The sequence below is a fragment of the Carassius carassius genome, chromosome 23 (assembly GCF_963082965.1).
Source record: "Carassius carassius chromosome 23, fCarCar2.1, whole genome shotgun sequence".
NCBI classification, from domain to species: Eukaryota; Metazoa; Chordata; class Actinopteri; order Cypriniformes; family Cyprinidae; genus Carassius; species Carassius carassius.
Window position 1 is genome coordinate 22,416,568 of NC_081777.1, and position 23,238 is coordinate 22,439,805.

At 39.1% G+C, this 23,238-nt stretch overlaps 1 protein-coding gene across 2 annotated transcripts in view; it reads left to right on the forward strand.

Moving 5' to 3' along the window:
* The window catches only part of LOC132101526 (multiple epidermal growth factor-like domains protein 11), a 106,404-nt gene that overhangs the window by 68,529 nt on the left and 14,637 nt on the right, over positions 1–23,238 (forward strand). The window contains exons 12-16 of one of the 2 annotated variants that reach the window (XM_059506558.1): positions 13,440–13,560; positions 14,614–14,777; positions 14,912–15,014; positions 20,365–20,511; positions 23,086–23,220. In XM_059506558.1, the coding sequence (XP_059362541.1) occupies positions 13,440–13,560; positions 14,614–14,777; positions 14,912–15,014; positions 20,365–20,511; positions 23,086–23,220 (670 nt within the window). Of the gene's footprint in view, positions 1–13,439; positions 13,561–14,613; positions 14,778–14,911; positions 15,015–20,364; positions 20,512–23,085 lie in introns of both variants that reach the window. The other variant, XM_059506557.1, reaches the window with a different exon arrangement.

Below are 23,238 nucleotides of genomic sequence, written 5' to 3' on the forward strand. Positions count from 1 at the left end.
CTCAGAAAAGTGGTTTGTGGTTAAGTTAAAATTAAAAAAAATATGGTTTATCATAATTTTATATTTATATTATTTATTTTTATTTGCTGTTATTTATTATTCTAGTTAATTTGATCTTTTTTTCTTTTTTTTCTATTTTATTGTGGCAAAATTAAATTATAAAATAGACATTATAACAAGTGAATTCCTATGTAAAAGAGTAATTAAATTTATTTACTAGTTTATTTAAAATTACAAATTTAAATAAATAAAAATATTTTATACTAAGAATAATTCAAATCTATTAAAACATTTACTGACATATCACTAAAAGCGTATTTCAATTTATTTCCACTGATTTCCTGAAGCATGCTTCAGCTTCCACTCTCTTCACAAACGATTGTATATGCGCCTATAAGTGCAGATTTATCTAGGTTACATTTTTAAACTAACATTGTGATATGCTTTAAAGGGGTCCTATTATGCTCTTTTACAAAGTCTTGATTTTGTTTTGGGGTAGAACTAGAACAGTCTCCACCTGCACCTATATTTTTCTCTGATTAAGAGAGCCATCCTGACCCCCGCACCCGATCGTCACAATACAATGATTATAATTCTAAGTTTTGCATGATGATATGATGAATGGATGGTTCATTTTTAACAGCAAATTCAGTGGTGTTAGAATTGATCTGCATATAACGGCACACGTCTGCGGCGCATTACAGCACTCAGTCAATGCTTGTGTTTATAACAGCCGTGCCATGTCCCAAAACCTCAAATCGGTCAACCACATTTCCTAAGCCAGCATAGTTTGTCAGTCAGTAACATAGCAGATTGAAAAGTTAGTATCTTTCTGCAGTCCAATAGACGGTATTGCGATGGTAGCTTGAGTCTGTTGAATGGTGAATTAATTCTACGTTGTCACCTAGTTGGAGAGACTCAATGCTAAAGTCAATAAACAATGTCCCTGTCTTTTACTCTCACAGTTAGCTTATCATATTCGTTTGCGACATTAGTAGGGCCCTGTGATTTTTTGACAATGTGGAAAAGGCAGATGGAATCCATTCATAAAAACGGAATTTACTATATAATGCAAAATATCATTAAATTTGTCATATTTTTGATAAATGAATAAAAAACAGGTCAGTACACTTAAATCAAATAGCGATACAGACAAGTGTTTGTGAATATTAAACTGCAAAAAAGACTATTTAAATATGGATACTTATGTTCTGTATGTTCATTTGATTACCGGAAAATACCGAACAGAGAATTTTTAAAAATCACATCATTATAAGTGTTTGATAACCACGTTTGAGTAATTATTGCATAAAATGTGTTTATTTATATATATTCTGTTTATGTCAAAATTTTGGACACACAAATGGAAAGCATGTCCAAACTTTTGACTGGTATCATACTATAATATACACAAAGAATATCAGCCGATATATAGATATCGGGTCTTTTTTACACACCAATATCGGTATCAGCATCGGCCCTCAAAAAACCCATATCGGTTGTGCTCTAAACATATGATATTGTCTCATATGATGCTCATAAGTTTATTCATTGTGTGTTAGCTGACAACACCAAATCAGTAAAAGAATAAAAATTGCACTAAGAAAGATCACCATGATTAGCCTGTGCACTTCCTGTTTTTCCCTGCTTGAGAATTTCTCTCCAATGAACTGATGACCTTAGTGTGGTTTTGTTTACAATATCAGGTTCACTTGCAAAAAGGGCAGTGCGAAAGCGAACCGCACCAAACCAAAAACAATCTACATTGTATTTGGTCCGAACCAAAGCAATTGAAATAGCAGACTTTCCAGTTGTTAATACAATAATAATAATAGTGTTCCTGTAGCTCAAGTGGTAGAGCATTGCGTTAGCAAACAAGCAAACGCAAGGTTGGGGGTTCGATTCCCCGGGAACACATGATAGATAAAAATTGATAGCCTGAATGCACTGTAAGTTGCTTTGGATAAAAGCGTCTGCTAAATGCATAAATTGAATTTAATTTAATACACCCTAAGTATACCAGTTTAGCCAGTTTATGTCATAATTTGCTGATTCATTAAATTAATTAACGGAATTAATTAATCCTATATATGACATATGATGGAGATCCCTCAGATGAAAATCTTCAGTCCCCAGGTGAGAATCCTGAACAAAACATTCAATTGGTGGTTAAGATAAATTTAGTTTAGTTTAGTTTGTACTTTTAATGCCATGCAGTAAGTGAAAAGTGTAGGAAGTTTATACCTACAAAATCAGTAAACATCCCATCAAAATCCATCACAGGTGTTCACAGGAGACACATTTGTGAGACGTGAGATGCAAACAGCAGTGTGTCTTGGCTCACCACTTGTGACCGGATGACCCAAAATGGAAAATACCAAGCCTAAACAGGGCCATAAATATGACAAATGAGGGTGGCAAAACTCATAATTACATAATAAAAGTTTATGATTGTGGATTTTTTTCAGGGAAAAATGGAAGCATCTTTCAGAAAACATTTCTAGTCAGCACTTCCCTTGATCGTTCTTTGAATTGAATTTGAAAATCATTTCTATAGTGGTCTCACACACACACATAAACACATCACCTCCTGCAGGGAGTCTGGGAACAAGGTGAGGGTCTCAGCAATGGTACTTTCGCAATGCTTGTGTCTTGTTACACAGCAGGTTTATACTTAACACAAAGACCTTCCCAAACACAGAAAGAAGCGCTAGATACAAGGACTTCAAAATACATTGTGATTTCTAGGCAAGACTCAATATGGGTATAAATAACAAATCGTTTTTTTATCCAGTTGGTTGCACATGGCACACAATCTACCCTGGTTCGTGTTTTCTGATGAACAAAGGGGATGCTAAAATGAAAGTGATAAGATACAAGGAGAGAGCATGAGAAAGACCGATAGAGAGATGATCATATCAGTAATCTGAATTTATTTTAGAGAGATGTTAAAATAGATGGATAACTCGTTCTTTTGCTTCACTGAATGCGTCATGGTATTGCTTACAGCCCTGTTCGTCTTGTTCATCCTCAGAAGCAAATGTACTTTCCTTTAGGGCTAGTAGCTTTGGGAGTAACTAAAACTAAAAGTAGCACTATCAACTTTTAAATTATACTTACAAGTTCTACCAGAAATGACTCTTACTTTCATGTTGTTCAGCCAAAGTAAAATATTTAGTAATCATTTTTCTGTTTGTTTTTGTATGTCTTTGACTTGTTTTTTTAAGATATTGCATGTTTAAAAAGTATGGACTATATTATATGTTTTTTTTTAAGATATTGCATGTTTAAAAAGTATGGGGTGAGTAAGAGTTTTATTTATTGATTTATTTTTGACACTTTCATTCATCAAGGATGCACTGTCATTACTAGAATAAATTACATTTTAAAATATACTGTATTAAAACAGAAAACTGTATTTTTTCATCAGATTATTGCACATTTTGTGAGCATAAAACAGAAGAATACTACCAGCTCCAGTCTTTTAAATGATAGTGCAGCTTAAATGTAGCTAGCCACTTTTTGTTAACTTTGTAAATTTTTTGTAGCGTCACTTAAAGTTATGAGTAAGATGGAAAGCTACAGTTTCAATTATCTTCCCCACCACTGAACTGATTTCACTACCGCTGCATTCAGAAACAGTGGAAATATTGCAAAGCAGATAAAATTAAGACAGTGCCGCAGGTAAAGACTAGAACGGCAGTGATAATTAAGACAAACTCAGTACCAGAGGCTGTAGCCAACTCCTGCCTTGGCTGTTACTGTTGCAGTGTCCTGTGGCAGAGCTACTACAGCGATTTGAACTAGCAGGCGGAGGCACAGACTGGATCTTAATTTTCACCACCTGCTTTTTGTGTTGGATTTGGGGAGCCTGCTGCCAGTTCTATTAAACCCTGCTCGAGGAGCTTTGGCCAAGGAGTCTGACCGAGATGCAATGGAATTGGGACACAAAGCTCCATTTTCAGACCAGCTTTTTCATTTGGACCTATAGAAGAACAAAGGTTAACAATTTGACCGCAGTCTGGTCGAAAATAAGAGGGGTAATGGCCACCAAAACTCTCATCTGAGTTCTGAGAGAATCATATTTATAGGGGTGAGAAAGGAACATATATATAGTTGGGCTGCTGGTACAAGAGAGCACAGGTGGAGAGATGCTGGTAGTACCACGTTGAAAGCACACATGCCACGTTCATGTGTGCTTTCATGACGCTTCACTAAGAATGCACAGATGCATTAGTAGGAATTTTAATGCTTTAAAATAACATTCATTACCGACATTTGTAGATATTGTATGAATGACTACTAATGAATGACTGCTAATTTAGCATTTTCTAAATTATACAAATATTTTATTATCAACATAACTACTTCACTGCAGATTTTAACTGAAAAAATAACATTTAAGAAATGTTCACACTTTAATTTTCATTATTAACAAACCATTAACTATGACTTTTGCCTCAATAAATTCCTAATTTGCTGCTTATTAATAGTTAGTAAAGTAGTTGTTAAATTGGGTAGGATTAGGGATGTAGAATATGGTCATTCAGAATTTGTGATATATAAGTACTAATAAAAAGCCAATATGTTAATAGTAGGCATGCTAATAAGCAACTTGTTAATAGTGAGAATTGGTCCCTTATACTAAAGTGTCACCAAATGTTTTGTTACTGTATGTTGTTTTCCAGCATGATCTAAGAATTATCCAAAAAGCATGTTGTTTTTTTCTGTGGACACAAAAACATCTGACCTTTTGTACAAAGTAGCTCAAATGATCAGTGTAATTAACTTGCTTATTTAGAATTAATTTGACTATTTGTTTCTTTTTATTTTTGTTTTTGTTGTTTTATCCTAAACTGATTATTTTCAGAGGTATGAAAAAATACTGAATCACAGATTTGCTTTTTTTTTTTTTACCTCCGAAAATGAATATGAAAATGAAGATTTCAAAGCTTCAAGACCGTTTTAGCTCTTTGAAGGAACACTGATTTGTGTTAATTTTATTATAAAGTGAATGTTTAAGAATATTAACTGTTTGTGCTTCAATTGAAACAAAATTGACTTTTTGCACAAATAATCTCAAATGATCAGTGTTATAAATTTGTTTATCAATATTAATTAGAATATCATCATATATAATAATAATTCTTTTTTTAATTGTTTTCTTATATATATCCTAAAAATACTGTATCCCAGATTTTCAGTGTGCTCTCAGATTTTTGGACCTCACTGATTATGAAAATATGCCATTCGAAGTTTGAAAACATTTCCAGCTTGGTGAAGGTTCTAATGATTTGTTAATTTTATTATAAAGTGAATATTTAAGAATATTAATTGATTTCCAGCATGATCTGAGAATTATCCTCATAGAATTTTGTGCTTGAATGGAAACAAAACTGTCTTTTTTCACAAAGAAACTCAAGTGATCAGTGTAATAAATTTGCTTATCAATAGTAATCAATAGTAATATAATTTTATATAATATTAATTATTTTTATCCTAAAAATCATCATTTTAATATTTAAAAAATACTGTATTAAAGATGTTAAATATGTTCCCAGATTTTTGGACCTCACTGAATATAAAATGTACCTTTTAAAGCTTGATAGCTTTTTGAATGTACCAATTATTTTTGTTGATTTCATTATAAAGCAAATATTTAAGAATATTTAACCTCTAAACATAAGTCTGACTTTAGCCTGCTTTTAGAGGAGTTTAGTCACCCAGTTGAATGAGTGCTCTCAGGCCTGTGTCAGTGTAATCTGGAGCATTCACGGGTCTCGCTAAATCCCTGTGGTCATTTGTGAGCCAGAGACTCTTTTACCTCCTCCAACCCATTCACCAGTAAATTGCAGGTCTGCTGAAAAGTCGAACAAACTAACTTTCTCACCCCATATTCGGCTGCCTGCACCGATAGTTTTAAGTCTTTTTCCGTAGAACAGAACTGCCATTGTTAGCAGTCTGCTTGCTGTCACTTTTGAGTGGAACAAAGATAACTGCACGTAGATTGATGAAAAATTAATCCACAGATGTAAGCTTTTCATGTGGGGAGTGGATGGACGAGCGAAGCAGATGGAGAGGTAGAATATTTGAAATGGGGAATACAATGGGGGAATGTGGGAGAGTGAGAATGAAAAAGAAAGAGAGCATACAAGAAAGAAAAGAGTGGGAGTAAGAGAAAATATTGGAGATGATTGTATCAAAGCGAGCGAGCGAGATAAATGATGACAGATTGAAAGAAGGAGAGAGCGTGGAGAAACAAAAAAATATACTGTATAGAGAGAGAGCAAGTGAGCGAGCGAGAGTCTGTCCTGCTCAGTGCCCATGGCGTCCTGTGGCATATCTTATCCTGCTTTCCACTCAGACCTAGTTCCAGATGATAATGAGAGAGTGGGTCCTTTGCTGCTCCGTCCCCTGCACCGGGGAGACAGAGGCAGGAGACGCACAGCACACTGCCATTACCCCACTAATTGGGAGTCTAAATCATTTTGTCAGCTGTCAGTCAGAGACAGGGATGAGGCAAAAAGACACCGGTAATGGCCAGCGCTGGGATACAGGTGATTCCCCTGCTGAGCCTGGTAAAGCACAGAGATTGTGCTGGTGTTGTTTGGCTGAGGAACAGCTTAAGAACACAGTGTCTGTCAGTCATCAGCAATACTTTTCTGGGGGATGGACGGAGGTGCCAAGGGCCAGGGGCTGTCAGCTCATTAATGCGGCTGGGGAAAGCGAGCCTTTAGCTCTGAGCGTCCGCTGCCAAACTCTGTGTGACTGCAACAAGGAGACTAGCTACACATGGACTTTAGGTTTGCTGCTGTACAAATGTGTTCTCCACCTCTCTACTCATTTGAACTGTATCAAATTCTGATGCAAAGAATGTTTTGCAGGAAATTTTCAGTTGAAGTTTCGCTTAATCCTCAGATGGGATTTGGAGTCACACTTCACAGCACAGTGCTCGTGTTAGAGTATAAAATTACATAAGTAAGTGGAGAAAAATTGTGATAAAAACTTTTTTGAAAGAAATGTGTGCCTATCTGAGCAGAACTCACTCTTATGATGCTAGGATGTTGTTAGTGGTTGCCAGGGTGTTGCTATGTTGTGGTTAAAATATTCTGGGAGGTTTTGCATATTGTTGTAGGTTGTTGGGTGATTTGGGTGGTCTCTAAGGTGGCTGTTGTGGGTGGTTGCAAGGGTGTTACTATGCAGTTGTTAAAATGTTCTGGGTGGTTTTCGCCATTTTTATATGCTTGCTGAGATTTTTGGGGTAGTTTTAGCACATCCGTTGCTAGATAAAGCTGGATGTGGTTACCAGGGTGTTGCTATGTGGCCATTGGATAATAAGGTGTACTGGGTGGTTTAAGACACTGCTCTGTAGTTCCAAAGTTGTTGTAGATGGTTTCCAAAGCAGAGAATAATTCTATTAACTGAATTCTTTTTCTGCCTGCCTGAGTAAAATTAGCTATTATGGTGCTATTTTTTTCATAAAAGCTTGCCAGGGTGTTGCTAAAATGTTCTAGGTGGTTTTGCACTTTGTTGTAGGGTTTACAGGTAGGTTGTTCTGGGTGGTTGCCAAGATGTTGTGGGTAGTTTTAGCACATTGCTATTGTGTTTCTAGGCTATTGTGAGTGGATGCCAGGGTGTTGCTATGTAGTTGTTAAAAAGTTCTAGATGGTTATTATACGGCTGCTGGAGTGTTCTGAGTGGTTTTATCACATTGCTGTTCTATTGCTAGTTTATCGTGAGTGGTTGCCAGGGTGTGGCTATATCATTTCTAAAATCAGTGTTGAGAAGGTTACTTTGGAAATGTAACGGGTTATAGATTACAATACCTACTTAAAAAAAAAACATTCACCTTGAAATAAATCATATACATAAATCCAAACCTCTCCAAGGAAATAAAAAGAATTATGTGTCCTAAACTGCTGAAACATTGGTATCTCAATTTGGGAAAGAAATAAATAAAATCTGTATGTGTGAAAAAAAATCAGGCGTAACCCCCTTTGTTAGTAATTGTAATTTAATTACACATTACACATCACACAGTGAATGATTACAGTTACATTTATTTTGGGTAAAACTTTATAAGGTGACCTTGTTAAATGTTACATGTACTTACTACTATAATTACAATGAATTATCAGGGAACTACACTGCGACCAAAATGGTCGCATATGCGACCTTTTGAAATGCCATTGCGACCCTAATTTTTATGGGGTTGCAAATGTATCACTGATTATTTTTGTACCTGCTTATGTGTTATGCTATGATTTAATATGAGCATTTAATAAAACAGAAATGTGAATTTTAAGAATACGTTTTATAACGTGCTCCGAGCATTCAACACGTCAAGTTGGCTAAAGAGTTTAAAGCATTCAAACACAAGATGCGGGAAAGCTGAACTGAGTAGCTGGTTACTCGCGCGCTGTGTTCGGTGCGCATGAGAGAGACTCTCACAGACAGCAACACTGAACCGAGCTCTCCTTCAGGACGTTCGCGTCCTCCTGCACCTGAACGAACAAATACAAATCGCAGTTTAAACAAACAGAAAAAAAAGAGCGAGAAGCAAAAGAGCTCAATTCAGCACCGCGGTGTTCAGGGCGCACGTAGAAACGCGTCTCAAAATCTTCTTGCTTTTGTACCGACAACAAATATATAGAAAATATGTAAAAATACCCGTCTTGGAAAGTGTGTTCAAATGTCTGTGGTTATGTCTTAAGCGAAAGTAAAGAGTTGAGAAAGAAATGGGATGTGTATCATTATAATGGATGCATTGTCTCTTAAAGTGACCGCGCCTAATTTACTAGCTCTGCTGTCGGTGTCTTTAATGTATGAAAATTAAAGTAAATCACGCACTGCTCTTGAATGAATTACTTTGTAGTTTTAACAAGAATTTATCCTCAGTCAATCCAAAAATCTGATATAATTTATTATATTGTTTTACTAGTGGGTGCAGGACACTAGTTCATTTATGTAAGTGAGTATAGCAAAAAACAGTGATCTGTCCTAATCTTGTTTAAAAAATTAAATTGGGGACCTGACCATGTTTTGCTTAAGTGTTTCTTTCTTTAATTTCTAATGCAACCTTTTCACACCACAGACTGAACAAAATTAAGCATTGCTTGCTTGGTAATTGTTCAACAAAAGTATGGATAGTTGTGTAAATATTGTCATACTGACAGTTGTCTGAAGTTTTGGTTGATTCCATTACATATCTTTCTATCAAAGCTATCTGACATTATCAAGAGGAATTTGTTCTGACACAGTTTAACTCTGAGTTTATTACCAATTTCTAAACTATAGAAAATGTGATAATGTGAGAAAAGTTGAAGGTGTCTGAAAACATTTTGGTTTGACTGTGTATTTTATTTTACAGTGAAGACTATGCAGTGCTATTTTAAATTAACAAAAACAAACTTAAAAATGTAAACATTGTGTAAATAGCACAAATAAATAAATAGACATACAGTACAAATTAAACCATTTCAAACGGGGCCCACTGTACAACCTGCACCAGGGCCCCTCTAACCCCAGCTACGGCCCTGCGTTAAGGTACCAAGACGGAGCAATGCCCTGTGTGTACTGTAATTGTCACAGTGTCTGGGTTGTGTTCCCTGGGGTTCCACTAGGTGTCCTCAGTTCCCACGGTGTTTATCATATTATCACTTCCTGTCTCCTTATTTGGTCACCTTCCTCCTTGTTTAGTTAATTGATTGTTCCCCACCTGTCTCCTGTTTCCCCATTATCCTTTTGTGTATATAACCCGGTCTGTCTTAGTATGTGTCACGGAGTCGTTGTTTAATTCATGTCCGTCATCTTGTCGTGCTCTTGCCTTGTGTCCTTGTTTGTTTATGTTTATGTTTATGTTTGGTTTGGTTTGGTTTGGTTTGGTTTGGTTTGGTTTGGTTTGGTTTGGTTTGGTTTGGTTTGGTTTGGTTTGGTTTGGTTTGGTATCGACCTCTGCCTGGACTGTTTACCCTTTTGGATTGCCCTTAATAAAAGACTTACTCGCAATTGGTTCTATCTCCGTGCCTCATTGGATCCCTGCCGTGACAGAACGACTCCGTCATTCTAGGAACCAGCGGTATGTCGTCTTTCCGTTCCCCAGCCAAGATGGCGGAGCGGAGAGCCAAGTATCTTCGGTTGATCGCCCTCCGCCAAGAGGGAAATGAAGTGGGTGCCCTGGCTCAGGTGTTCTGGTCCCTGGCCAAGGGCATGGGCTACAATGATGCGGCCCTCAAGGACTATTTCAATGGCGGGCTGGATGATCCAGTGTCTCAGGAGGAGATGGCGCAGTTAGAGACACTGGAATTCTGGGAATTCGTGCGCTACCTGCAGCATCGGCTTCGGTGGGATGCCCCAGCCACTTCTGTCTCTTCCGGCGGGGTGGTCGTCAGACCAGCACCACTGCCCAGGATGGCAACCAGCCAAGCGCCACAACCCAAGATGACCGCCAGTCCAGCACCACTGCCCAGGATGGCTACCAGCCAAGCGCCACAGCACAAGATGGCCGCTAACCCAGCGCCAATGCCCAAATTGGCCACCGTTCCAGCGCCACAACCCAAGATGGCCGCCAGTCCAGCACCACTGCCCAGGATGGCTACCAGCCAAGCGCCACCATCCAAGATGGCCGCCAGTCCAGCATCACTGCCCAGGATGGCTACCAGCCAAGCGCCACAGCACAAGATGGCCGCTAACCCAGCGCCAATGCCCAAATTGGCCACCGTTCCAGCGCCACAGCCCAAGATGGCCGCCAACCCAGCGCCAATGCCCAAATTGGCCACCAGTCCAGCGCCACAGTACAAGATGGCCGCCAGCCCAGCGCCAATGCCCACTTTGGCCAACGGTTCAGTGCCACAGCCCAAGATGGCCGTCAGCCTAGCGCCACAGCACAAGATGGCCGCTAACCCAGCGCCAATGCCCAAATTGGCCACCGGTCCAGCGCCACAGTACAAGATGGCCGCCAGTCCAGCACCACAACCCCAGATGGCCGCCAGCCCAGCACCACAGTACAAGATGGCCGCCTGTCCAGAGTCATGGCCCAAGATGGCTGCTTGCCCAGCGCCGCTGCACAGGATGAGAGTCTCAGCTGACCCTTCAGAGTCGAGTCAGGTGCCCGTGGACCCTTCGGAGTCGAGTCAGGTGCCCGTGGACCCTTCGGAGTCGAGTCAGGTGCCCGTGGACCCTCCGGAGTCGAGTCAGGTGCCCGTGGACCCTCCGGAGTCGAGTCAGGTGCCCGTGGACCCTCCGGAGTCGAGTCAGGTGCCCGTGGACCCTCCGGAGTCGAGTCAGGTGCCCGTGGACCCTCCGGAGTCGAGTCAGGTGCCCGTGGACCCTCCGGAGTCGAGTCAGGTGCCCGTGGACCCTCCGGAGTCGAGTCAGGTGCCCGTGGACCCTCCGGAGTCGAGTCAGGTGCCCGTGGACCCTCCGGAGTCGAGTCAGGTGCCAGTCACCGTTGACCTTTCAGAGCCGAGTCAGGTGCCAGTCACCTTTGACCTTTCAGAGCCGAGTCAAGTCACCTTTGACCTTTCAGAGCCGAGTCAAGTCACCGGTGATCTTTCAGAGCCGAGTCAAGTCACCGGTGATCTTTCAGAGCCGAGTCAAGTCACCGGTGATCTTCAAGGACTGAGTCAAGTCACCTCTGATCTTCATGAACAAAGGCAAGTCACCTCTGATCTTCATGAACAAAGGCAAGTCACCATTGATCTTCATGAGCAAATGCAAGTCACCAATGATCTTCATGAGCAGTGTCAGGCCAGCACCGATCTTCTGGAGTCCAGTAGAGACACCATGGAATTACCAGAGTCTCGTCCTCCCGTTGATCCGGCCGCACGGAAGTGGTGGGCTTCTGATCCGCCCTGGGGGCTTTGTGCATCGACCACAGGGATGTGGTGGTCTTCTGCTCCGCCCTGGAGGGCTTCCGCTTTGACCACAGGGGGGTGGTGGTCTTCTGCTCCGTCCTGGGGGCCTTCCGCCCTGACCACATGGTGGTGGTGGTCTTCTGCTCTGCCCTGGGGAACTCTGGCCTCGACCACAAGGTTGTGGTGGTCTTCTGCTCCGCCCTGGGGGGCTTCCGCTCTGACCACACGGACATGGTGGTCTTCTGCTCCGCCCTGGGGGGCTTCCGCTCTGACCACACGGACATGGTGGTCTTCCGCTCCGCCCTGGGGGGCGCTTGCCCTGACTACACGGTTGTGGTGGTCTTCCGCTCCGCCCTGGAGGGCTCTGGCCTTGACCACAAGGGTGTGGTGGTCTTCTGCTCCGCCCTGGGGGGCTTCATGTTGTTTTTTCCTTTGGTTTTTGTGTTAATGTCTGTCCCTGTTCCTTTCTGTTAGTCTGGCCCTCCGTCCCTCCCCCTGAACCTCCTCCTGTCCTCCTCCCTCCTGGTCTTTCTGTGTTGTGTTTACATTCTGGTGCCTGTTCCCCATGTTTTTCTTTTCTGGCCCTCCGTCCCTCCCCCTGAGCCTCCACCTGTCCACCTCCCTCCTGGTCTCTGTTTTGTGTCTGTCTTGGAGCGTCTGGGAGCCGCTCCGTAGAAAGGGGGTACTGTCACAGTGTCTGGGTTGTGTTCCCTGGGGTTCCACTAGGTGTCCTCAGTTCCCACGGTGTTTATCATATTATCACTTCCTGTCTCCTTATTTGGTCACCTTCCTCCTTGTTTAGTTAATTGATTGTTCCCCACCTGTCTCCTGTTTCCCCATTATCCTTTTGTGTATATAACCCGGTCTGTCTTAGTATGTGTCACGGAGTCGTTGTTTAATTCATGTCCGTCATCTTGTCGTGCTCTTGCCTTGTGTCCTTGTTTGTTTATGTTTGGTTTGGTTTGGTTTTGTTTTGTTTGGTATCAACCTCTGCCTGGACTGTTTACCCTTTTGGATTGCCCTTAATAAAAGACTTACTCGCAATTGGTTCTATCTCCGTGCCTCATTGGATCCCTGCCGTGACAGTAATAAATAAAACAAGAAGGAATGTGGTTTAAAAGATAGCAAGTAAAATAAAAAGCACATCTGTATGCAATGCAGTTTCATTATTGTTCATTATTATCAAGAGTGGCTTACTATAAATAATTTGTGCGACCAAATCATGTTTTGTGCCAGTAACTGAAAAAGTAAGTAGTGCAAGTGCCACCAGTGGAAAAGGTTAGTGTAGTTCCCTGATTATGCATGATTACATGGAAGTACATGACATGTAGTTAATTAATATTACTCAGTACCTAAATGTATAATTACTCTGTAACAAGAACATGGCTTAAAATCAAGTGTAACCTTATTTTGTAATTTAATAACGAAATGCCATTACATGTGAGTTACTCCCTAACACTGGCTAAAATGTTCTGTGTGGTTCCACACATTACTGTGCAGTTTATATATTGTTGTAGATAGTTGCCAGGGCAAAATTTGTTTAATATACATTTCTTGAGCAGTTCATCTCTGTGTGTTTTTCAGGGCGACGACTGTTCCCATACCTGCCCACTTGCACTATACGGTACTAACTGCACTTCCGCCTGCCACTGCCACAACCAGGCATCCTGCTCACCAATCGACGGCTCCTGCATCTGTAAAGAAGGTACAGCATAATGGTCTCTACTTCTACCTTTAATCCTTATTCCCTCATTTTTCTTATAGACATGAATAGAGAGAGAGCCATGAGAGACTATGGGTTTACAACCAGCCTAATAACAAGATTATAGCTTGACCTGTACAAATTAATCAATAAACAATCAATGCATGAAATCAGATGCTAAGGAAAAGTCGTAATCTTTACGTTCGATTACTCTGGGACTAATTCATCATTTTCTAATTCCCTTTTAAAACAGTGATGTCAATGTTTAGAGAATTAACCCTGTCTATAAATAAAAATTAGGAATGCCGGTTATACTCCAAAAACACTTTCCGGACATCAGACATTAAGAAAAAAAAAAGTAAATAACATCCCCATCTGTTCTGTATATATCCATCTCTGTCATTACGGAAAAACTGGTGTTTCAATATCAAAGGATCCAAAGTCTCTCCAGGTCACTTTCAAAGGATATATAACCACTTAGCACTTTAATGCACATATGGCCTTTTTAGCCTGTAATAGCATAAAAAATGCAGCGTGAATCCACAAGAGCCCTGTGAGTGCTCATCGTTTGGCTGACCACAGCTAACCATACCTGCGGGATGGCCTTTATTGTTGCATAAACATGGACTCGTCCTTAAAGGCCTGCACCAGCAGAGTATTCGTTCAGGTCTCTCCAGTTTGGAAGGAAGCTCATTAGAGACAGTACGTTTAAAATCCTCATCCCATTCATAATGCAGAACCCCAGTGTGCTACACAACCTCTCTGCCTATCCCACTCTGCTCTTATGTTGACCTCAAGCCATGCATATATTCAACTCCTTGACGTGAGCCGAGGGAGACAAGAATCCTCTGGCTTCTGTTAAGACGTGACCTCACTTCCCCCTCTTCCCGCTCTATTAATTGAACACTGTTATAATAAAACTCGAGAAGCTTTGGCTAGAACTCAAAAAGAGATTGTTAAAAACTTGGATTTTAGAAAATAAATGACTGAAGGAACCAATGGAGAAGTAGACAAATAATTTAATGAATGTCTGTACCGTCTCCCTTTGCTTTACAGGTTGGCAGGGTGTAGACTGCTCAATCCTGTGCTCCAGTGGGACTTGGGGATTGGGCTGTAACCAGACTTGTTTGTGTGCCAATGGTGCGGCTTGTGACACAATCGACGGCTCCTGTACCTGTACCTCAGGCTGGAGAGGGGAACGCTGCCAGCAGCCCTGCCCCGTGAGTATCTTCCTGGGACCAGTTTCATTGTTTCTCTGCCAGAGGCTAGCAAGACTGGCCGTTTGATTTATAAATATTTGTCATGACAGAGCAGTTTAAGCTTAGCAAGATGGTTTGTGTGTGTGGTTATTCAGGATGGCACATATGGACTGGAGTGTCGCGAGCATTGTGACTGTAACCACGCTGATGGATGCGACCCTGTGAGCGGATTCTGTCGCTGTTTGCCAGGATGGACCGGTGAGTGTATGACCAGTGACATAATCACATTGACATGTTAAAATAGGGTTTTATGATGCAACATAGATACTGGAGTGAATTACTCACTCATTGTTAAAAGAAGAATTGACAGGCAAATATGACACATTAAATTTATGAAAAGGGACAGTAAAGTCTATTCAAATTGAACTTTCTATTCATCAAAGTATGGTATAAAAAATTATCAAAGTTTTCAAAAAAGCATGTCTGTTTTTAACATCGTTTCATAAAAATAAGAAATGTTTCTTAAGCACCAAATCATCATATTATAAGATCATGTGACACTGAAGACTGGAACAATGGCTGCTGTAAATTCACCTTTGCCATGACAGGAATATTATATTTTACAATATTTCCCAATTTTTACTGTATTTTTTTTATTTAATTAATGCAGGCTTTGGGGAAGTCGTGGCCTAGTGGTTAGAGAGTTTGATTCCTGATCCTAGGGTTGTGGGTTCGAATCTCGGGCCAGCAATACCACGACTTAGGTGCCCTTGAGCAAGGCATCGAACCCCCAACTGCTCCCCGGGTGCCGAAACATAAATGGCTGCCCACTGAGGATGAAGTTTTCGAGATGATCAAGTACAAATTATGGATAGCCCATTTTATGTTATCGCCAGTTGTTATAGGACTCCCCAATGTGGTTATCCAGAAATTACTTTATATTCTGTATAGAGACGCAGCTCTGTTACGCTGCAGAAACACTGTCAGTGTGAAAGTACAATGAGACCCTGCTGTTACAGTTACGCTGCAGCGTTGCTTGCTCAAGCTGTGTGAAACTGACTTACTACTAGTAGTAATACTGCTGCTAATCATTATAAGAGTCTGCTGGCAGAATTTTGAAGATATTGTGGTCTCTCGAGATACCAGTGTGTCTTCATGACACAAATATAATATATAATATCCACCCTGAAGCATCTGCCATAGTTTATTGTTAGAATGTAATGGATTTTGCAAGAAAATATTGCAGTGTTAATTTTTAAAGCAGCCTAATCCAGAAATAATAAAATCTGTGTTTTCTTTGTAATCATGAAAGTATAAATCTTTCAACTGCCTTCATCTTGAGGGAAAATTCATGATTTTTTTTTCTGAAATATAATTATGAAAACATGAAATCCCATTTTATTTCAATAGCAAAGCAATAGCACATTTTTATTTCAGCTCTTGCTAATGTTGTATGTTAAATTAAACCGACTCTACATATGTGTGTGTGTATATTGTTCAGATTATTCTACAAAGGACCACCATGCCTCCAAAAGATGCTATCATAGGACAAACAGCCTGCAGGCAGATTAATATGAAATCTCCAAAAGCATGAAGCATTTATAATAACCGTTGCTGAACATGTTATCTAATTAGATTGCACTGACCCAGAATGAAGCAATCGTCCTGCGGTTTGCATATATGGCTTTCACACTGCGCTTACACCTTCTGTTGCAACGGTCTCAGACATGTCTGAATATCACAGAGGGGCTGTGTTTACAAGTTCTTCAGCATGTGAACATGTTATACAAGAAGCGTAAGGGAACAGGTTGAGATGATGTATGTGACTTTGCCTTCAGGCCCTCCATAACTCTCTCCGTTCAGGTCTCTGAATTCTGACCATGTGTACTGGGAAATTATGTGGCTTTCATTATCTGCAAGAAGGAGCCATCCTCGCAGAAATCTCATGCTCTGCATCCTGCCCAGGTCTCCGCCATCTGCCAGGCCTAATGGAGTCACCAGGGTGCAAATAGGCCTCAGAGACTGCGAACATCTGAACAAAAAGACTATGAAGAACATTGATTTATGGAAGCTATCGAGAGAGACAGAAAGAGAGAGAGAGAGAGAAAGAGAGAGGGAGAGCTAGATGTACACAGTGCATATGTGAGAAGATAGCGTCAGGTCTAAGACTTTAAGAGAATGAGCTACACATAAGATTGAGAGAGAGAGGTTGCATAAGAATGGAATCTCATGTGGAGTCATGTTTTTGAGGTTGCTCATTTAAATAGGTCATATCAAATTTGAATCGATATCCTAAAATAAAAGTTTGTACTATAAAGTCTATACTAGTCAAGTCGTCACCTTTATTTATGTAGCGCTTTAAACAAAAAAAGATTGTGTCAAACCAACTGAACAACATTAATTAGGTAAACAATGTGTCTATAGAGCAAAATGACAGTTAACCCTCTGAGGTCTCAGGGTATTTTTGGGGCCTGGAGAAGTTTTGTCATGTTGTTTTCATATGGATTACTTTATCACAGAATATTTGTTTTCAGCAGCACTTGTTTAGTTTAAAAGTAGACATGTCAAGCTTTCTATTTATATATATCTCTCATGTCTCTTCGTTGAGTATTCACTGAGTTACAGTTCATTTTAATGACGCATTTGTAAATCAGTGCAGACAAAGGCTGCAGACATTGTTATCTTTATTTAATAAATGCACAGAGTTTTGTTGTTATTATGTCTGTATACCAAAAACGTAGACCCTTTACAGATTCGATTGATGTATTGCTCTTATCTGTACGATCAAAACTGAAAGTGTAATTTAAGTTCTTTTCGGGTTTATCAGGAGAAAATGCCTCATCAAGTATACGCGTTAATTGACTTAATCGAATCGGGTTAAAGGCAGATCATCATTGAATTCAGTGATGTCATCATCTCAGTTCAGTTTAAATAGTATCTGTGTAATCATTTGCAATCAAGTCAACTACTGTACCTATAAAGCCCTGAAACTCTATCTCTCAAAACTTCCTCGCAGTCCCAAAAGACTATTTAAAGACATTTTTGAACATTAATAAATTTGTAATTTTATATTTTTATTTAGAAAGTTTTTATATATATGTATGTGTGTATATTTATATATATTCATTGGCTATATATGGCTTTTGTGTACAGTAAAACTTGCAAGCCATAATAATAATTTTAAAAAAATCTTTTGATTTAGTTATTTTCATTAATTCAGTGAATTAATTTGAAGTGAATCATATGAACCAAAATTATTTTCACAAATCCTTATCCAGTTATCACAACCGGGAAAGGTCATGGAAACTGGTCAAAGTATTATATAAAAATAATTAATAATTACAAAAGCATATGCATAGAAGGCTTAATAGTACAGCAGCAAAAAATGCTATAAAAAATAATAATTTAATTCTAAGGGCCAGAGATGGGAAATTTTTGTGAAATAGAAATAACAATTACAAATAAAATATATTTATTAAGAACTCATTAAGGTAAAAAAAAAAAAAAAAAAAAAAGGATATGGACTGTCTTTGAAAAGCAGCAGTTAGAAGATTTTTGTGATAAAAATGAAAAATATTACTAAAGAATAGAGGAGTACAGCATACAGAAAGATATGCCCAAGGACAGACAAGCTGAGAGTGTGTTTTATCAGAAGAGAGAAGGAGAGGGATGTGTGAGACGGGAATTAAATAGTCACTTTCAATAAAACTGTGTGTGCGTCTAATGGAGGGAGGAAGAGAAAGAGACAACATAACTGAGAGAGGGATAGAGTGTAAAAGCAAAGAAATGTGGACGTGCGATATTAGGTGCTCCAGGGGCTCTAAACTGGAGGATCATGGGTATAACACAGAGTGTCCTGCAGAAACCGTTGCATTACATGTGCGCCCGTGTGTCCACTTAACATGTAAAGTGTGGTGGAAAGTGATTGTATATGATGGTACTTGCTCTTCACTCATTAATTGGCTGCCATTCCCCCTGGCAGTCCTCTTCTAGAAAAGTCTCATATGCAGTGAGTCACTTCTCCTCTTTCTTCTCCGTCGCTCTGCTCAAAAGCCCCTCTGTTTGTCACCATTAGGCTTTCAGGGCACTCTTCTATTCTCATTCATTGCTGACAATAAAGGAAGTGCAGGACTTTTTTTCTGCCAAGCCCAGCAGAAGCTCAAACAGGCTTGCCCCTCCTTTGATGAGCGGTGGCTGGGCTTGTCGTAACTGCACATCCCCGTTGCCTCTCCGTCCGACCACTTCTCTGTTCTGCCACAGAGGTGAAGCAGGTATGATGCCTGTCCCTGAAGTTTAGACCCAGTCTAATTCAAAGACCTGGGACTAATGCCATTTTAATGGGCCGTGCCACTCGTTCAGAAAGTCTCTGTCAAAGGAAATTGTAAATGAGGTTCCTGAGCTGAAGCTTGAAAGGATGTGTGTGAGAATGTGTGTCTGTATACATCATTTCTCCCTTCTATGCAATCTTGCTTATGGAGTGTGAAATATATAGATGCTAATTTATTTAAGTTGTATTATTAAAGCAATAAGCCACTCGAGGATGAGAATTATACTGATTTTAACAAAAAATAAATGGTGTACTTAGTCAAAACTATGGTCAGTTCATTGATCCAAATGACTAATGGCTTTGTTTAAATTGATGACAGCAGCCACATCATTTGACAGCACTAATATATATATATATTGGTGCTGTCAAACGATTAATCACATCCAAAATAAAAGTTTTTGTTTAAATAATATATAATTTATTTATTATGTATATATAAATATACACATATATGGTATATATTTTGAAAAAAATATATATACATTTATATATTTACATTATATTTTTATTATATAGAAATATATTTAATATATAAACATAACATATTTTTCTTAAATATATAAGCATGTGTTTGTATTTATATACACATAATAAATATACACAGTACACACTCATATATTATGTAAACAAAATCTTTTATTTTGGAAGCGATTAATCATGATTAATTGTTTGAGTCAAACAATTAATCACGATTAATCACATCCGAAATAAAAGTTTTTTTTCACATAATATATGAGTAGGTCTCTTCTTTATATATTTGTGTGTGTGTGCGTGCGAGTGTGCGCACTTGAACGTGTCCCTAGTGGAACTCAAAAGACCAGCACACAACACACAAACCAGCTGAAAGAGAATGAGAGAGGAGGCTCAACCACTCGAGGGACTTGGCCCTGTTAATGAACACTCTACACTGGCAGGGAGGCCCAGTCTGATCAAAAATATATACAGAGCACAGCACAGAGCAGCCCAGTTCTGCGGCCAAGAGATGCATGAACCTACACACACCCCACACTTTTGAAACCAGGACTTGTGCTTTCAGAGCAGCCTGCTTGGTACTCTGTTGCTGTTCCAATAGAAAATGTGATACTAGCTTACTATAAAAGCAGTGCCCTTAAGGATCAGGCATCCCCCATCGCACATGTCTCTTTTCGAGACAAGCAACTTATTTATTTTGCTTTTGTTTTGCTTTCCTGCATCTATTCCCACTCCTGTTTTCTGCTATAATAGTAAATATGTAAGCACATGGAGAACATGCAGTGAGACTTCCCTCATTTGTTTTAACAGGCATCCACTGTGACAGCATCTGCCCTCAAGGCTTCTGGGGTCCTAACTGCTCCATGACCTGCTCATGCCAGAACGGAGGCTCCTGCTCTCCTGAAGACGGGACCTGCGTGTGCGCTCCTGGCTACCGCGGGACTTCCTGCAAGAGAAGTAAGCTTCCTGTCAACTTCAGTTCTCATTCCAGTGACACTCTTAACACAATGTCACCTTCTCAAAGCATGTTACATAAGTGGTTTACTTGAACGCACTTCAACTGAGACGATAAACAACTGGTGGGATGAGAGGGGTTCACGACTGTTACATCCAGATGGTGACCCTCTGGGAGTGGAGTGGGGACGGTTGAAGAGGGAAGCACTTAGTAAAGAGTCATGAACGTGTGCAAGCAAATCTTTAATCACACAAGTCTTAATCACTTCAGGCCTGGATCGCTGTAGAGATGCAGTGTCCATGTGGGGCTCTCATCAGCCTCTCCATGAGGAGAAGTGTTTACTCAGTCTCTCAAGGGTCTGCTTCTTAAAACACTGATTTGCTCTTGCTGTTTCTCTTTACCACACTGTGCCCTCAACAGATAAGCTGACTGATTGTTGGTAATTTTCAAGGATCAAATATAGTCTGTATATGGTAAAGTCAGTAATATGGCAGGAGACATGTCCAGGTTAGGTTATCTATTTCTCTGTCTGTCTGTCTACAATAAATACTTTTGCCAAAATTGTTGCCAAATTCAGTTAAAATTATTTTAAAAAAATTAATGTTATATTGAAAATAGACTAGGAAAATTTAGGGTGTCAAAATGCAAAAAAAATCTTAAAATATAATTTTAAAAATATAAATAAAATTAAAATATAATTAATTTTTTATGTTTCTTGATTGTAGGGTAAAAAATAATCCAGACATGTGTCTTTAGATTGAACCAGTAAGGAGATGTGTATGCAAGTGTGTGTTCAAAGATTGCAGCGATAAAGGAAAGGGAATGTGATTAATCTTCACCATACTGTTAGTTGTTGTACAATTATCTTAATTACAAAGGCCCACCACCCATGGTGGAAGGGTCAGCACACACTACTCTCCTGCATTACACAAAGCTACAGCAATTAAAGCAAATCAAGACACTAATGAAGAAAAATGACCCACAGAAGCTCCCGTCTTGGACAGAGCTGAGTGACAGAGACTGAGCCCTCATGCTCTGTGAAACAATGAGCCTGACCATGAGGACGACAAAACCCCCTCATTATTTCTGCCTATATTAGTTGTACAGGTGACGGTGGCTTTGTGGTTTAGGAATAAACGCTAGCACCTGGAAGAATGTTTCAGACCTCAAGTGGCCATAGATTGTTACATTACGGAAATGTTTCAGGGCTGTTAAAAGAATTGCTAACGTATATTTCTATACACTGCCATTCAAAATGTTGAGCTCCGTAAGATTGTCTTATGCACATCAAGGCTGAATTTATTTGATCAAAAATAAAGTAAAAAAAAGTAATATTGGTAAGGTAAGGTAAGGTAAAGGATTTTATTGTCATTCCAAAGCATGTACATGATCTGGAACGAAATTAGGTACTGAGGTCCGGTTAAAACCATTCACAATAAATAACTAATTACTCATCAATAAATACAATAGATAAAATAACAAATAATACAAGCCCATATTAATATATGAGTACAGTCTCTCCACACACTAAAAACCCTTAAAAATTACCAGCATAGTAACTGTAAAATATTATTTTATTATTTTAATATTGTAAAATATTATTAGAACTGAAAATAACAGCTGTTTTGTTTCAGCTTTTGTTGTTTTAATGTTTTAAAAATGTATTTATTCCTGTGATGAAAAGATGAATAAATTTTTTTTTTTGTTACATTAACTACTGTTACAAAGTTTAATGCATTCTTGCTGAATATGTGACCACAAAACTAGTCATAAGGTTTAGTTTGAAATTGAGATCTCAACATATATATATATATATATATATATATATATATATATATATATATATATATATATATATATATATATATATATATATATATATATATATATATATATATATATATATTAAAAATGAGCTTTCTATTGATGTATGGTTTGTAAGGATCAGACAATATTTGGCTGAGATGCAACTATTTGAAAATCTGGACACTAGGGGTGCAAAAAAAAAAATCACCTTTAAAGTTGTCCAAATTAAGTTCTTTGCAATTAATATGAATAAAATTTTTTTAGTTTTAATGTATTTACGGTTGGAATTTGCAAAATATCTTTGCTTAATATCCTAATGATTTTTGGAATAAAAGGAAAATTGATCATTTTGATCAATTCAAAGTATTGTTGGCTATTGCTACAAATATAACGTGCTACTTATGACTGGTTTTGTGGTCCAGGGTCACAAATAGTAATTTATTACTATTTATTAAACAAAAATACTGACTCAAAGCTTTTTAATGGTAGAGTACATTTTACTGAATAAAAGGGCAAAAATATTGATATTTCTGAATGTTATGTACGAATGTGAACTGCTTTGTACAATATTTTTATTACTATAGTTGCCTGTATGTTCGCTAAATCCTTCAGCATAATAATACATATTTGTATTCATATTTTCTATTTATTAAGTGTCTAATCTCTAAATTTAAATTTCTTGCTTTCCCACTTTATCCTTCCTTCCAAATCTCTGTTGCCTTTTCTGTTCTGCTCCTCTCCTCCACTTGCTGTCATATGCCCCGTGAAAGTTTGCCCTCCTGGTTTCTACGGGCACCGCTGCAGCCAGTCATGCCCACAGTGTGTGCACAGCACAGGGCCGTGTCACCACATCACGGGTCACTGTGAATGCCTGGCCGGCTTCTTCGGCTCGCTTTGCAACCAAGGCAAGTAGCTCATGTTCG